Source organism: Aotus nancymaae, unplaced genomic scaffold, assembly GCF_030222135.1.
Source record: "Aotus nancymaae isolate 86718 unplaced genomic scaffold, 86718_ANA_hifiasm-v0.15.2.pri h1tg000122l, whole genome shotgun sequence".
In the NCBI taxonomy this organism is placed as follows: Eukaryota; Metazoa; Chordata; class Mammalia; order Primates; family Aotidae; genus Aotus; species Aotus nancymaae.
In genome coordinates, this window is record NW_026988537.1 from 640,753 (window position 1) to 657,541 (window position 16,789).

The 16,789-nt window shown below is 36.4% G+C and overlaps 1 protein-coding gene and 1 long non-coding RNA gene across 4 annotated transcripts in view; one reads left to right on the forward strand and one right to left on the reverse strand.

The window, feature by feature from the left end:
* The window catches only part of RPAP2 (RNA polymerase II associated protein 2), a 107,537-nt gene that overhangs the window by 33,679 nt on the left and 57,069 nt on the right, over window positions 1-16,789 (forward strand). For all 3 annotated transcript variants that reach the window (XR_010340666.1, XM_012435447.2, XM_012435446.2), the window contains exons 10-11: window positions 1,798-1,878; window positions 12,141-12,209. Coding sequence is in view for 2 of the 3 variants with exons in the window: in XM_012435447.2 (XP_012290870.2) it covers window positions 1,798-1,878; window positions 12,141-12,209 (150 nt within the window). In the remaining variant the exon portion in view is untranslated. The remainder of the gene's footprint in view (window positions 1-1,797; window positions 1,879-12,140; window positions 12,210-16,789) is intronic.
* LOC135272666 (uncharacterized) lies at window positions 227-11,559 on the reverse strand. Its single transcript, XR_010340667.1, has 3 exons — window positions 11,248-11,559; window positions 9,949-10,071; window positions 227-439 (listed from the first exon to the last, which is right to left on the reverse strand). It is a non-coding gene; the product is annotated as an uncharacterized LOC135272666 (long non-coding RNA).

The window sequence follows — 16,789 nt, forward strand, 5'->3', positions numbered from 1 at the left end:
AATTATGGTATAGGAGTTTTTTGTTGTTTATGAAAGGTGTTGGGTTTTTTTCTCATTATCAAAGTTAGACCTTTTTGGTTTTTATATTTGAACCAACCAGTTGTAAAAAGTCTGTATTTTAGAGTATCAGAGGAAATTAAATCTGTACTGGATATTAGATGACATTAAGGAATTGTTAATTTGGTTGGGTATGATCATTTTATTGTGATTATATAAGAAAGTACCTTTGTATTTAGAGATAAAAATGGAAATGGTTAGTGGTCAAATGACATGATGACAGAGATTTACTTTAAAACATTACTACAAAATAAAATTTTAAAAAAGGCCAGGTGTGGTGGCTCATACCTGTTAATCCGAGAACTTTGGGAGGCTGAGGCAGGGGGGTCACTTGAAGCCAGAAGTTTGAGACCAGCCTAGGCAACATAGTATGACCCCATCTCTAAAAAAAATAATAAAAATTAATCAGGTGTTATAAGGCTACTACTCAGGAGGCTGAGATGGAGGATCGCTTGAGCCCAAGAGTTTGAGTCTGCAGTAAGCTATGATTATGCTCATGATTAAACCATTATCCATAGTGGTTTTTCTAATTTATATTCCTACCAACACTGTATTAGGGTTCCCTTTTCTCCACATTTCTCACCAGCATTTGTTATTGCCTGACATTTGGATTATGCCACTGCACTCCAGCCTGGGTGCTGGAAGGAATGAAAAATGAAGCAAATGTAGCAAAAATTAATAAATTGAATCTAGAAATATATATGGGATTATTACTATTCTTTCTATTTTGGAACATGTGTGAAACTTCCATAATAAGAAGCTTTTTATACCGTCACACTGATTTTAAAAAGAAGCTTAAAAAAAAATACATACTTTAGAAGATGAGGCCGTACAAAATGGTTTAAAGAAGGAAGTAAAATTTACCTGTAATCCCACCATTCAACAATGACTATTAATATTTTGATGTATATCCCTGACATATATACGGCATATGTATATTCATTCTATTTGGTTCTCTCTGTGGATAAACCTACAAGGAATGAAATATGTTTGATATGTAATGTATATGAAGTACAATAGTATTATGTAATACATGTTTTTATAAAAATAGGACAATACTATGTACACATTTTTCACATCTATCATGAATATCTTTTTATATTAAAAAACATAGATTCACATTATTTTAAATGTCTTATTCTATTAAGTGGGTATATCATAATTTATCTAACCAATCACCTATTGATATATATTTGTTTCCAGTTTTTCACTCTAAAACTTTCTGCAACAAGCGTATTTTTTATGTTTCTCTGATTATTTCCTTAGATTAAATTTTTTTCATAGTAAAACTATTGAGTCAAACACACTTAAACTGTTAACATTGTCAAATTGCTCCCTAAAAAGGTACTAATTTTCACTCCCACCATGAGGATTTAGTAAGGAAAAATAAACTCTCAGATTAGACCATTTTAGGGACAGTTGTGTTTTTTCCATCTTGGTCTAATATTTGAAAATAAACAGGTAAGTAAAACTAGGGACAGGAATTTAAATAGCTGCCAAAATGATTTTGCATTTCAGTGCTTCACACTCAGTAACAGACTACAAAGTGGAATATGGGGTTACTATGAATGTTTCCTTACGAGTTCTCACCAGTCATAACCTAGGTTAACTTTTAAAATATGACTGCTTCCACATAAATGCCATTATTACCTATGGAAAATCCAGATCTAGGCATAAGCCAAAAAATGTTTCCATATAATTAAGTTTGTTTTGAAATAAATGTAATTTTTTTATTTTCAGATTGCCTGGACTTCTGGGTCCTCTTCAGATTACGTTGGGAGATATTTACACACAACTTAAAAATCTTGTTCAAACTTTCAGGTTAGTGTTAATATTACAGTTTTCCTTCTTAATTATTTTGACTTTATTTATTGCCTTGCAGAATCCTTAGGTAGCCTAAGGCACAAAGAACATAAGTGACTTACTTTCAGAGTCACAGATCTAAATACAGTATTCTATTTTCTCCTCCACTAAATAACATTATTTCTCTCTTCTATTGAATACAACCTTTACTTGCTCAACCTATTATATATTTCACTTTGGATAGTTTATTTATGAAATAGCCTGAAATTGAGAAGGAAACTTACATCTGTGACACAAAGCCAGTAATACTATGGGGTTTAAGTGAAATCGTAAATATATATTGGATGACCCACACTGTGCTAGGCACTATGGGCAATGTAAAAGAAGCATAATGCCACTCTAAAGGAAGAACTCTCCTGTGTGAAGATCACATGAGTACAGTGAACAGTACCAGACAGTGGGTAATTTAATATTGAATTACACAGAACAGACTTAATAAAGGAAGTGAGAATAGAGAATTGATATCAATTGTGAGTGAAACTGTTGTGATTTTTCCTAAAACTATCAAGATAAAAATACTGAATCAGGCTAAGACTAGATTCTCTCTACCAAGAAGTATAGCAATAAGCCTTTAAATGCCTTATTAGTAGAGGTATACCAAATACACATTTTGGCCAAATGCCAGTGACCAAATATTAAAATTAACATTTGCCTGTGGCTAATGTTGCACTGACACAGAATAAACTTATAGGGTAGATGAATTATTTCATCCAAGAAATTTATCATATATATTTATTATTATAGTTTATTGCTGTCAACAGTAGCAGTCAGATTTTAAAAGTGTAAAATTACAGTACAGGAACAGTTTCTTGGCACTGTCAGCTGTGAGATTTCTCTTGCAGTCACATACTGTACATTGTTAACACCTAATAGACAATCATTTTAAACTGGCACATTTAAAAACATTGCTAACCTTTCTGTACACCAAAAGTAATTCAGGAAAAAGTTTTTCAATAAGGTTTTTACTAGAAAGATCTTTGTATATAGAATTCATAGTTTAAGGCAAACCTCAAAAATTCTGTCTTCAAATAACTGTCTTTATTTGCTAAAAAGGATAATTTGTAATAATTTACATTAAACTATCAAATCTTCATAGATTCAAAACTATAGATGTCTTAAAACATTCTTCTAGAGACTTCTATAGTGAACTTTGACTAAACAAAATGTACTTGGGATACTAGTTCAGTTTTCTCTAAGTTTTAACACTTTAATATCTTGATTAGACATTATATTTGGATTACTACATATCTGTTGTTTATAAAATTTAGGAATTTTTCCAACTCATGATAGTTTGAGGGGACATTGATTTTCATTCATCATCACAGCTGTGAAGAATTCCCCAACAGAAATTTAAATATAGGTCTTTAAGGTTATTTTCTTTAATGTTGTGACTACTAGTAGGTAATATGTTTCTACGAAGTTTGAGTTATAATAAAATCTAATGTCTATTTTTCTGTTTTAGATTATTTAAAAATTTTTAACCTATTCCCAAGATATGTTCTTGAGAAAGTAATCTATTTAGTATTCAGTATTTGTACTATCAATCTATTTTCCTAAATAATTGAAAGTTATTACTGATTGTTTTATACTTAAAATTAGGCTTTCACAAGCATCATTAATTATTGTGGTATTTTATTCTTTAGTTGGCTGATAAAACAAACACATACAGACATTTTCACTTCATTTTATCTAGGATGTTTATATTTGAAAGTGAATGTTTAAGTAATGATAAACTGAATGGCATGATGGTTTTAATTACTAAGATTTTTACCCCCATTAGGTATCATGGAAACTATGCAATTCGAAGATTATTGATCACATACAAATTCAGGGATGTCAGTCCTCAGATTGGCCTTGGCCTTTGTCAAAAGAGGGTTTGAGCAAAATAACAAGTCCAAAGCTGAACTTGTCTGTATGCAGTGTGCCCTGTTAGTAATGACCAGAGACATTTTTTAGGTACCCTATTCTATACCTATTACAGAACCATGCATCCAGAAGGAGATAAAAAGTGTTTAACAACTGTCTACACTGATAATAAAGTTTAAATAGATACACACAATATGGAAACACTGAAGTTTAGGATTTGTTCAGGATTTATCAGGGAGTAAATATCATCATACTAACATAAAGTTGAGTAAGGGAAGATGAAGGTCAGATCAGGCAGAGGCTGATCTTTTTTTTTTTTTTTTTAAGAGACAGGGTCTTTTTTGGTTCTCCAGGCTGGAGTTCAGTAATGTGATCATGGCTTACTGCCTCCTTAACTTCTGGGCTCAAGCAGCAGCCCGGCTAATTTTTTTGTTAAGTTTTCTGTTGAGTTAAGGGGCAGTCTCACTGTGTTGCCCAGGCTGGTCTTGAACTCCTGGCCTCAGGGGATCTTGCTGTCTCTCAAAGTGCTGGGATTACAGGCACAGGCAAGAGCCACAGCTTCTGACCATTTCATTGATTTTCTTTTATTATTATTATTATTATACTTTAAATTTTAGGGTACATGTGCAGAAGGTACAGGTTACATAGGATACACTTGCCTTGGTGGTTTGCTGCATCCCTCCCCCTGTCATCTACATTAGCTATTTCTCCTAATGTTATACCTCCCCAATCCACTCACCCACTGCTATCCTTCCCTTAGCCCCACCCCCGACCCCCAGACAGGCCCCAGTGTGTGATGTTCCCCTCCCTGTGTCGATGTGTACTCATTGTACAACACCCACTGATGAGTGAGAACATGTGGTGTTTGGTCAACTTCCTGCAGACAACACTTAATCACCATTCTGAGCAAACTGATAAAGTTACTCTGTACATATCAGAAAAGATTAGAATAAGCCCTCTGGTCTTCAACTACACTTTTTTTACCTAGCTTATGTAGAACCGATCAACTAGCAATTTAGTTTACTTTGTCTGTATTTTGTAGAATAATTTTTTTCTATAGATCTAATTGATGTATTTTTTTAAAAACTATTCTGAGGTTCTCAAAACTTACTAGAAACTTTAGGGAAAAAATGGTGGGCTACCCCAGATACTTCTGATTAGTGAAATTTGCTCAAATTTAGAGGCTGACTGGAATCACCTGGGGAGCCTTAAAAATTGCCACCTGGGTCCTACTCTCCCCATCTTCCCATCCCCCAAGGGTTCTGATTTAATTGGTCTGGCATATGGCATTCAAGGGACAAGATTTTATTGCTCTCCAAGTGATTTTAATGGGTAGTCAAAGCTGAAAATCTCCTGCTCTAGGGCATAATGCAAAATAATAATAATAATAATAATAATAATTTAGGGACTAATACCTCATTGACCTTCCCAGTCCTTTGGTTTTCCTGCTTGCTCCCTTCTGGCAGCCAGTCAATAATTTTAGAACTTTTACTGAATGGAGACAGATAATTTTGACATTTTTCTATTGTAATGATTCTTCACAGTTGTTTTTTTTCTCCTACATCTAAGGACCTCTTTATATTTTCACCATAGAATTGTTAAGCAGTGGCTGGGCACGGTGGCTCATGCCTGTAATCCCAGCACTTTAGAAGGCCAAGGCAGGCAGATCACAAGGTCAGGAGATCGAGACCATCCTAGCTAACATGATGAAACCCCATCTGTACTAAAAAATACAAAAAATTAGCCAGGCATGGTGGCATGCACCTGTAGTCTCAGCTACTCAGGAGGCTGAGGCAGGAGAATGGCTTGAACCTGGGAGGCAGAGGTTGCAGTGAGCCGAGATCACACCACTGCACTCCAGCCTGGGCAACAGAGTGAGACTCTGTCTCAAAAAAAAAAAAAAAAAAAGAATTGTTAAATAGTGACTAATCTGTGTTTCTTAAAATATTATTATTATTAATGAAAAATACAGCCAGGCACATTGGCTTACACCTGTAATCCCAGCACTGCAGATAAAAGGAGACAATTCAAATGTCCTTTTCCTCTTATAAACTATTATCACTTTTTCCTGTCATTCCTGTGTTGTGACTTTAAGTTCCTTCCAGTTACTTTGTGCATTATTTAAAGATTTGATTATATGACATCTGAGATTTGCTTCAAAATTATCTAGATTAGCAGTGGTGTTGAATACGGGGTTGTATAGATGAAACATGGTTAACCGGGAGTTGGTAATTGTCAAAGTTGTGATGTGTACATAGGAATTTATTTTATATTCTCTCTACTTTTATATGTTTGAAATTTAATAAAAAGTTTTGGGAAAATAAGCCCAAATAGTATGCATTATTTTGGTAGGAGGTGTTATAAAATTCTGTTCTGAAAACCTTGGTGTTAATTATTTTTGAAAATCTATATTCTTTAGTACCTGTAAGTCAAAGTTTATAGCTTTGACAAAAATTGTTTAAATTGGCTTCATGTCCTTCAGAAAAATGTCAGTTGCTTAGAATAAAGAATGTCTCTGATAAGATAGCTGATTTGGATGGAGTCTTCAGATTCTAGATTCCGGACAATGTCGGCAGGTCTGTGACAGTTTGTAGGCTAGGGCTGCCAGGTGAAGCCTCTGGAAAAATGCCATATTGATGACAGTAACTACTGCTGAGAAATCTTTTCAGTCAATACTGATAGTGGGAAAGAGTTGACATAAATAACCATATCCTTCTCTCTGAAATGACAGTCAATAACAGGAACTTGTAGAACAGTGATTCTCAAGCCAGTTGTGCATCAGAATTACCTGGGGAGCTTTTAACAACTATAGATGTCTGGCTCCACCCTAGAGATTGAGTTTCATTTGGCTAGGGTTGGGCTCAGATATTAGTATTTTCTAAAAGCCCCCTAGATGATTCTAATGTGTAGCCAGAGTTGAGAGCCTATTTTGGGACCTAAACATAAAGCAGCTTTTTCGGCTCTTTGTAGAATTTCTGCAGTGAATAGAGCTGTCCTTTCCACTGAATTGCATTACAAATCTGCTATCTAGAATGTTACATTGGTTTACCTGTCATAGTGTAAAGCAGGTTCCATCAGAATTTGCTTGATAATGATTCACTGTTGAATCAACATATTTTTCTAAATTAGATTTGAATTAAAATTATATCTTGACGGAAAAGTCCATTTTAAATTTCATCAGTGATGAATCAAGGTATTTCAATCTGTATGAATTTCAAACTATGTTTTGAAAATATCTGCTTTTTATTTATGTTTATTTTTGAGACAGAGTCTTACTCTGTCACCCAGGCTGGACTGCAGTGTTGTGATCTCAATTCACTGAAACCTCTGCCTCCCAGGCTCAAGCAGTCCTCCCACCTTAGCCTCCTGAGTAGCTGGGACTACAGGTGCATACCATCATGCCCAGCCAACTTTTGTATTTTTTGTAGAGATGAGGTTTCACCATGTTGCCAAGGCTGGCCTCGAACTCCTGAGCTCAAGTGATCCACCTCCCTCAGCCTCCCAAAGTGCTGGGATTATAGGCATGAGCCACCATGACTGGTCTGAAAAATCTCTGCTTTTTAAATGTTTTCTATCAAATATTACTGTTTCCCTTTTGAATTGTCACTCAAACAATAGTAAATATATTCATTTAGCATCTGTGCTGGAAATTATTTTGGCTCAGCAATAGGAAGAATATGAAAACAGGTAAAATTTTGCTAGTCTGCTACTAGAAGTACTTTGAAGTGAAAGCAAAACCTTACTTGTGTTCTCTCCAGTGCCTGGAACAGTGATGATACAGCAGACACTAAATAACATTTTTGGTGAATATATAAGTGAATTATGAAATCTTAAATCTGTCTTAACTCTAGGAGATTTGAGTGTAATAAAAAGGAAATACTTTTTTTTTCCTTTTTTTTTTTTGAGATGGAGTCTTGCTCTGTCACCCAGGCAGGAGTGCAGTGGCGCGATCTCACCTTACTGCAACCTCCACTCCCAGGTTCCAATGATTCTCCTGCCTCAGGCTCCTGAGTAGCTGGGATTACAGGCATGTGCTACCACACCCAGCTAATTTTTTTTGTATTTTTAGTAGAGACAGGATTTCACCATTTTGACCAAGCTGGTCTTGAACTCTTGACCTTGTGATCCACCCATCTCAACCTCCCAAAGTGCTGGGATTACAGATGTGAGCCACTGTGCCCGGCCAGAAAAGGAAATTCTATACTTTTGACATTTTATTTTTATATGCTTATCCTTCTTTGAGCTAGCTCCTTTGGCTATATGCTAGATACTGTTTTATTTGCTAGAGGTACATCAGTGAACAAAACAAGACAGATCCCTACACTCATGGATCTTACATTCTGATAGAGGGAATACATAAATATGCCCTTTTCCTTTTCTCTGTCCATTCTTCTTCTCACCCCAGAAGCAGAGAAATTGGATGGTACTAAGAAGGAAAAAAGTTGCACTTTTAAATAGGCTGGTTAGGGAAGACCTCATTGAGAAGACACCATTTGTGTAAAAACCTAAAAGGAGGTGAGGGAGCGAGCTGTGTTGCTGTCCATGAAACTATAGCAGACGGAATAGCAGGTGCAAAGACTCTAAAGCAGGAGCAGGCCTGGTATATTAGCAGAATTTTAGGTTGCTGGTGAGACTAGAGAAATGAATGAGCAGAAGCAAAAGTGGAGAGAGATGTGGTCAGAAAAGGATGGGACTGGGGTTGGGTGTAGTACAGACTGTATGGACCTTATATCTGTGATCATTCATTGACCTTTACTCTGAGTGAGATGGAGGGCAATTAGTAGGTTCTGAACAGAGGAATGACATGGTCTAACACACATTTTTAACAGCATCATTTTGACTGCCCAGTTGATAATTACAATAGATGGGCAGAGGCAGAGAGACCAATACAACTATTAATAGCCAGGGCTATTTTCATAATCTAGGTAAGAAATGGTATGGCTGAAGAGAAAGTAGTGGAGGTAATAAGAAGTGATCAGATCCTATTTCAAAGGTAGAATCATTAGATTTGGTGACTGGCTGGACGTGGGATGTGAGAGAGTCAAGTTTAATCACAAGATTTGTGGCCTGAACAAATGGATTCTGGAAGGATAAGGTAAGCCATTTACTGAGATGGGAATGTCCACAGGTCCTACCTAGTTTTGGGGGAAAGATGAAGAGCCCAATTTTGCCTCTACCAAATTTTGAGATGCCTGTTAGACATCCAAGTAGAAGTGTCAAGTGGACCAGTAGATATAGAAATCTGGAATTCAAGGAGGAGGTCCAGACTAGAGGTAATAAATTTGAAGTTGTCAGCACATAGTTTCTAATATTTAAAGTCATAAGATTGGATAAGAGTATTTGTTTATACAGGAGAGAAGAGACCTAAGGCCAGAGGCCTTAATATTAAAAGGTCTAAGGAGAGTGCTCATGAAAGATGGGGGAACCAGGCAAGTGAAAACCAGGTAAAGAAAATGTTTCCTGGAGAAGGGAGTGATTGTCAAATGATGGACAGATTAAGATGAGGGTTGAGAAATGGAAATGTCCATTGGATTTGGCAGTATGGCTGTCTTTTGTGCAGTTAATCCTCACAAGAACTTTATGAGGTGATATTATTGTCCTTATTTTACAAAATTAAGTTTCATAGTCATCAAACATCATGTCTAAATTAGAACACTACTGAGAACAGATCTGGGTATTAAACCCCTGTCTCTCAGACTGTAACCATCATACACTGTACTTCATTTTTATATTATCTAGGATTTTTTAATTTTGGAGAATAAGAAAAATTCAGATTAATATAACAATGTACATTCTCCACTCAGAATTAATAGACTTTAATATTTTCTAAAATTTGATTCAGATACATATTTTTAAATAAAATTAAAAGTTATAGATTAATTTATTCAAAAAACATTATTTGAATGCCTACTGACTGCCAGCCACTTTTTCTGGAAACTTGGAATAGTTAAGTACACAAAGACTTGGCCTCTGACAAGAGAAAACAGAAAATAAACAGTAATTATATATTAGAAGGCAGTAAGTGGTATGAAAGAAAAAGAAAAACATATAGCAGAATAAGGAGGTCACAAGTATTGGGTTTGGGAGGTAGAGGGCAAGTTGTACTTTTTAATACTGTGATCCAGACAGGCCTTATTGCAAAGATGACATCAGGAAACTTACCTGGCAGAGATTGTTTCAGATGGGCAGAATAGCTGATGCAAAGGAGAAGGAGGAGGGCATGAAGTCAGTCCCCTTTGTTCCCTTTCCCAATCCATTCTCCGTTCCTCCCCAGAAGCATTGGTACTGTGAAGTAGATGTATATCCTTCTAGTCTTTGTTTTTATACATTTACTGCCATAAACAATATTTAGTATTTAGTTGTTCTTGATTTATATAAATAATGCCATACTGGCTGGGCATGGTGGCTCATGCCTGTAATCCAGCACTTTGGGAGGTTGAGGAGGGTGGATTACTTAGGGCCAGGAATTAGAGACTGGTGTGGGCAACATAGTGAAACCCCATCTCTACAAAAATACAAAAATTAGGCATGGTGACATGTACCTGTAATGCCAGCTACTTGGGATTACAAGGGAGGCTGAGGCAGAATTGCTTGAACCTGGGGGGTGGGGGTTGCAGTGAGCCAAGCGTATGCCACTGCACTCCAGCCTGGGCAACAGAGTGAGACTCTGTAAAAAAAAAAAAAAAAAAAAAAGCCATACCATGTTTGCTTTCATTCAAAATTATAAGCAAAATGTGTACATCTAGTTTATTCATTTTAACAGCTATTTAATATTTTATAAATATGCCACAGTTTCTTTTTCTATTACAAGCAGAGTTGCATTAACAACCTTCATACACATTTATTTATGTATAAGTGAAAGTAGTTTTAGGCTTTGTATCTAGAAGCATATAAATAGCTAGGCTGTTTATAGGCATTTTCAGCTTTATTAGATATTGCCAAACTGTCATTCAATTGCTCACATCAACAGTGTGTTAAAGGTGCTGTTTCTTCCTGTCCTCGCCAACCCTTGGTATTGTCAGTCTTTCATTTTTCCAGGTGGATGGAGTGAAATATGTCTTTATATTAATTTCTCAAATTATTAGTGAGAATGAGCTCCTTTTCAAATATTTACTGTTCATTTCAAATTTCCTCCCATATAAATTCCCTGTTCATATCCTTCACCCCATTTATTTATTTGGCTGACATTTTCTTATTGATTTACATCATTTTTTAATTTAGAGTGATCTTTCTAAATGCTTTCTGAGAAACCAAGATGACTTTAGAGTTTTTTCTTGCCATTTATGGCTAAGTGATAAAATTTATTTTTTTAAAACTTTTCTTTAATAAAGACCTATTCTTAAGCCAACTCTAATTTCTGTAAGTTACGGATTATAGCATCCCTTAATTGCCTGCTACCAACCTAGCACCAGATGGAAGGGTACAGAAGACAAAGTAAAATTAAAATCAGAAATTGCTTACCTCAAGCCAAACGCAGCAGCATGTATCTGTAATCCCAGCTGCTCAAGAGGCTGAGTCAGGAGGATCTCTTGAGCCCAGTGTTCAAGGCTACAGTGGACTGATTGTGCCTGTGAAGAGCCACTGCACCCCAGCCCAGGCAACATAGCAAGACCCTGTTTCTTTAAAAAGAAAAAAAAAAAGAGAGAGCGAGAGGGAGGAAAGAAAAAGAAAAAAAATGAAAGAAAAGAGAAGAGAAATTGCTTGGTTAGGGAAAAGCAAAGAGAATATTATGAGTATATGTGTTGGGGGTATATGTGTTTTAAGCAATATAGTTTCCCATGTTGTTCTTATATTCTCATCTTGTCTAGTAGTAATATTATTAAAAACATATAAAAGTGGTGCTGGGGGCCGGGCGCGGTGGCTCACGCCCGTAATCCCAGCACTTTGGGAGGCCAAGGCGGGTGGATCACGAGGTCAAGAGATCGAGACCATCCTGGTCAACATGGTGAAACCCCGTCTCTACTAAAAATACAAAAAATTAGCTGGGCATGGTGGCGCGTGCCTGTAATCCCAGCTACTCAGGAGGCTGAGGCAGGAGAATTGCTTGAACCCAGGAGGCGGAGGTTGCGGTGAGCCGAGATCGCGCCATTGTACTCCAGCCTGGGTAACAAGAGCGAAACTCCGTCTCAAAAAAAAAAAAAAAAAGTGCGGCTGGAACACTTTCTTTTGAGATGGCCATTATCAGATAGTTACTATTGAGCTTTCTACTGACTCTTTCCTATCAAATATAACAAGTATTTTTTTTAAAAATTAGTGCTTCTTTGGAACATTATTATAAATCTGATGTTATCTAGAAACAGACGTTTATTTATTTAAAGGTAACACTCCTTGGATAATTTTTTTCTATATTTCAGGTTAACAAATAGAAATATTATACACAAACCTGCGGAATGGACTTTAATTGCTGTGGTGTTGCTGTCATTGTAAGTACTCTCTCAGATTTTAACTGTAAATACTGAATGTGAAGAATACTGATTAGGGAAAAACAAAGTGATCCACTGATTTTTGTAAACTGCCTTGGAAAACATCATTTCTCTATTTTGTGCCTTATTTTCCTTTCCTATGTAATAAAATAATTTTTATATAAAGTGATAGGTAATTATTCTCTTTATATTTTTTAACCATCTTTTTTTCTGAATACCTTATTCTTTACAAATACTATTTGTTTTCTTTTTTTTTTTTTTTTTTTGAGGCAGGGTCTCACTCTGTTGCCCAGACTGGAGTGGAGTGGCGTGATCTTGGCTCACTGCAACTTCTGCTTCCCAGGCTCAAGCTATTCTCCCACCTCAGCCTCTCAAGTGGCTGGAATTACAGGCACACGTCCCCAAGTCCTGGCTAGTTTTTGTATTTTTTTGTAGAGACAGTGACTCGCTATATTGCCCAGGCTTGTCTCAAACTTCTGGACTCAGAGATCTACCTGCCTCTACCTCCCAAAGTGCTAGGATTATAGGTGTGAGCCGCCACACCCAGCCTGTTATCATCTTTGAAAGAGACAAACATCTCCATTTTGGGGTATATACAGAATAGTCTTTTAGTTTCATTTTTAGTAGTCCATTTTATTAACATTGAATGAGCTTCCTTATTTTACATCTGTATTTTTACAAATCTAATGCTATTTTGTTTTTCAACATATACTTTATTAGCATCAAAAAGTTTTTAAATTAATGTACATTTTTAAAATCTGACAGATTTAAAGGAACTAAACTAGATGCTTACTACAAAAGCATACATAAAACATTTAATACTCATTCAGCTTTTAAGAAACCATTAGTGATTTCTAAGGCTATTTATCAATAAGGTTAAAACTATTTAATAAATGTAGTGTTTATCAGCTTGAAGTATAAAATTCTTCTTTTGAGGATCATTCATTATTGCATTACTCATGCTGCTTGGTGCCTGTTAGAGGTCATTGAAGCCCATAGGACATTGAAAACTTAACAGACACTCACAAGTCAAAAAGTGTTATGAATCAATCTCATAGCCTCTCCAGCTCTGCTTTCTCTTTCTTTGATATTACTTCAGCCTGACATGTTATTCTGGCTTTACTGTCCCAAGGAAGTCTGTGCTGAGAAGCATTAGAATAGGCTTCAGTGAGCCAGAATCTGTGTCACCCAACCAGATACGACTCACATGATTCATTAAATCAGAACACAGAAAATAGCTTTACTTGAATGCCCTAATATAAATTTTTTATCAACCATAAGAACAAATCTTTTGTCATTTCTACTATTCAGTGTTCCAGCTGAATTGGTAATTTGTGAAACAGATCTTATTAATTTTTTAGAAAGTTCTTTCCATTTTATGAAATTTGTAAATATTTTGGTCATTGGCAAAGAAAATATCAGTATCTCTGCTTACCCACCATATCATATGCCTGCTAATAAATCCTTATAAACAACTTGCTGTACTTCTGCAATTCATTATACTAAAGAGAGAAGTAACTTTTTTGAGTTGACAAGTCAGAGGCCTAGGCCCAGCAGTAATCTCAGAATCTTGCTTTCTAAGCCACTTACTGAAGATATTATCATCATGAGCACTGCTTACTGAGGACACATTAAGTCCTACTGTTTTTGGATTAAATTTTTGCCACATCTTATCTAAAATATATAGCAAAGAACTGAAAAAGTATGGAAAATGAAATAATAAAGTCTTCCATTAAAATTTCATACGATTTTTCCATATAAAAATAAACCTCTCCAGTGTTAGATTTTAATAGAGGCATCCATGTGGCACAAAATACTGAAACCTTTGCTAGTCCTTTTATGGAGTTTGACTTCTTTAACTTTGGATATGATGTAGGGAACCTCTTATTTCAAGACTCAGTGACCCATAAAAATAGTGCTTTAAGGCCGGGCGCGGTGGCTCAAGCCTGTAATCCCAGCACTTTGGGAGGCTGAGGCGGGTGGATCACGAGGTCAAGAGATCGAGACCATCCTGGTCAACATGGTGAAACCCCGTCTCTACTAATACAAAAAATTAGCTGGGCATGGTGGCGCGTGCCTGTAATCCCAGCTACTCAGGAGGCTGAGGCAGGAGAATTGCCTGAACCCAGGAGGCGGAGGTTGCGGTGAGCCGAGATCGCGCCATTGCCCTCCAGCCTGGGTAACGAGCGAAACTCCGTCTCAAAAAAAAAAAAATAGTGCTTTAATTGAATTCATGAAACAAACTGCACACATTTTAGTGTAGTGTATCACATGTTTCATATTGGGCAATCAATCTGAAGTTGTAACAGTAAACACTATTTGCTTTTGTCATTCACCTTGCATCCCTCCTCTCTTTCATTATGCCCTGTTCCCTACCACTAGATCTAACCTTTCTTCTAGTCACTGGTCAACTGGACAACTAAAATCTTCCCCAGTTAGGGCCCTTTTGGCTTCTTTAAAAATCTTTGGTCACTATAGACACCAAGACAAGTGGTATTTCCTAGGTTTTTGCCTTTGAAATCTTGTTTTCTCATAATTCTAATTTCTGCTCTAGGCCTTCCTTGCCGATCCTTTTCATTCTTCATTTGCACATTCTGTATCTTCACTAGCTGAATCTCCCTATTCTTTTGATCATCAGCTTCTAAGACTTCTGTCTTCTGCCCTGTATTATTTTCCTATTTCCTCTTTTTTCAGAAATTCCCCTTTAGCTTTTCATATTTCTGCCCCCACTGGAAATCTGTGGCTCAACTGATAGATTTTTTTATTGCCAGCTTTGTCTATTTGTCACCTTTTTACAGCAAATACTACTGTACAAGTTAGGGATAAAATTAAAATACATATTCATCATGCTAAAACTCCATTGACTTCTACAAAGTATAATTATATTCTGTCTATTTCCACCCCTTTCTCCCCCTTACAGTTTCACAATTACTTTTTAGAGAAGGCATTTTGTCATTGGGGAAAGAAAAAGCAGGCATAAGGGCCAGCGTTGGATAAAGAACCTTACAGTGAAAAATATAGAGATTTTAGACACCCAGAGATGTGCACATATAAAGAGAGTGGAGGAAATACACACACGTATTTGTGGAGAAGTAACCTCACCTTTCAGCCTTTTAGCCTGTTGCCACTAACACTGACTATAGGCATACATGGGAATATGTCTTTTTTAAAAAAATAATTATCCTATAATTCAGAAAACCTTCACATCTACTCTCAAATTTCCAATGGAAATTTTAAGTAACAACTTGTAGAAATTTCTGGAATTCATGTTTAAAAACAAACTGCTTATAAGTCTCTATAGCTAGGCAAAAGATTCTAAATGGCAGTTGTAGTCACTGAAGATGAATATAAGATAATATGTTCAGTAGTAGTATTCTCTATGTATACTGTTAAGTTTTATTATTACTATAATAGCATTTGTTTAATCCATGAAAGCTGTTTTCAGAATTTCTCATGTGAATTCTTAGAAGAAGATACATACATACACCTATATATTATATTTTAGTATGTTGCTAAACTGCCTCAAGTCTAACTGTTGTTAAAGGGGGTAAAAATCAACATTTTGACCAAAACATGATAGTCCAGAACAACATAAATAAAACTGAGTCTTGAATTTTCACACCAAAAGTAAATAAGCTGTTTTGGTAGCAAGTCATCTTCTCCTGGGCTTTCATTGTACTTTCACAGATGTATTAACATTTTCTACATCTGTGCCAGGTGCAGAGGCTTATGCCTATAATCCCAGCATTTTGAGAGGCCAAGACAGGAGGATTGCTTAAGCCCATGTGTTTAAGACCAGCCTGAACAACATAGTGAGACCCTGTCTCTACAAAAAATAAAAACATTAGGTAGGCATGATGGCACATATCTGTAGTCCTAGCTACTAGGGAAGCTGAGGTGGGAGGATCGCTTGAGCTGAGAAGATCAAGGCTGCAGTGAGCCATAATCGTGCCACTACACTCAAGCCTGGGTGACAGAGCAACACCCTATCTCAAATAATAATAAGTTGGACCATAACGTGTAATTTATCAGTGTACACTGATGGAAATTGTATTTGCATATCTCAGAAAAAATCTGATCAAATAGAGTTGGTACAGTTGATCATTGCATACTCAGTGAAATGCATCCCATGTGAAAATACATCATGACCCATTTTCACTTTATTTACGTTTCTCACTGATTCCATGGGACTTGAATTACTATTATGATTGCAACATTTATTGATACTTATACTATGAATTCAGACCCTAAGTGGTTACCCAAGAGCACATGGAAGAAAGACCTTTTTTTTTTTTTGAGATGGAGTCTCACTCTGTCGCCCAGGCTGGAGTGCAGTGGTGCAATCTCAGCTCACTGCAGCCTCTGCCTCCCAGGTTCAAGCAATTCTCCTGCCTTAACCTCCCGAGTCGCTGGGACTATAGGCACACACCGCCATGCCTGGCTAATTTTTTGTATTTTTAGTAGAGATGGGGTTTCACCATGTTGGCCAGGATGGTCTTGATCTCCTGACCTCGCAATCCACCCACCTTGCCCTCCCAAAGTGCTGGGATTACCAGCGTGAGCCACCGTGCCCAGCTGGA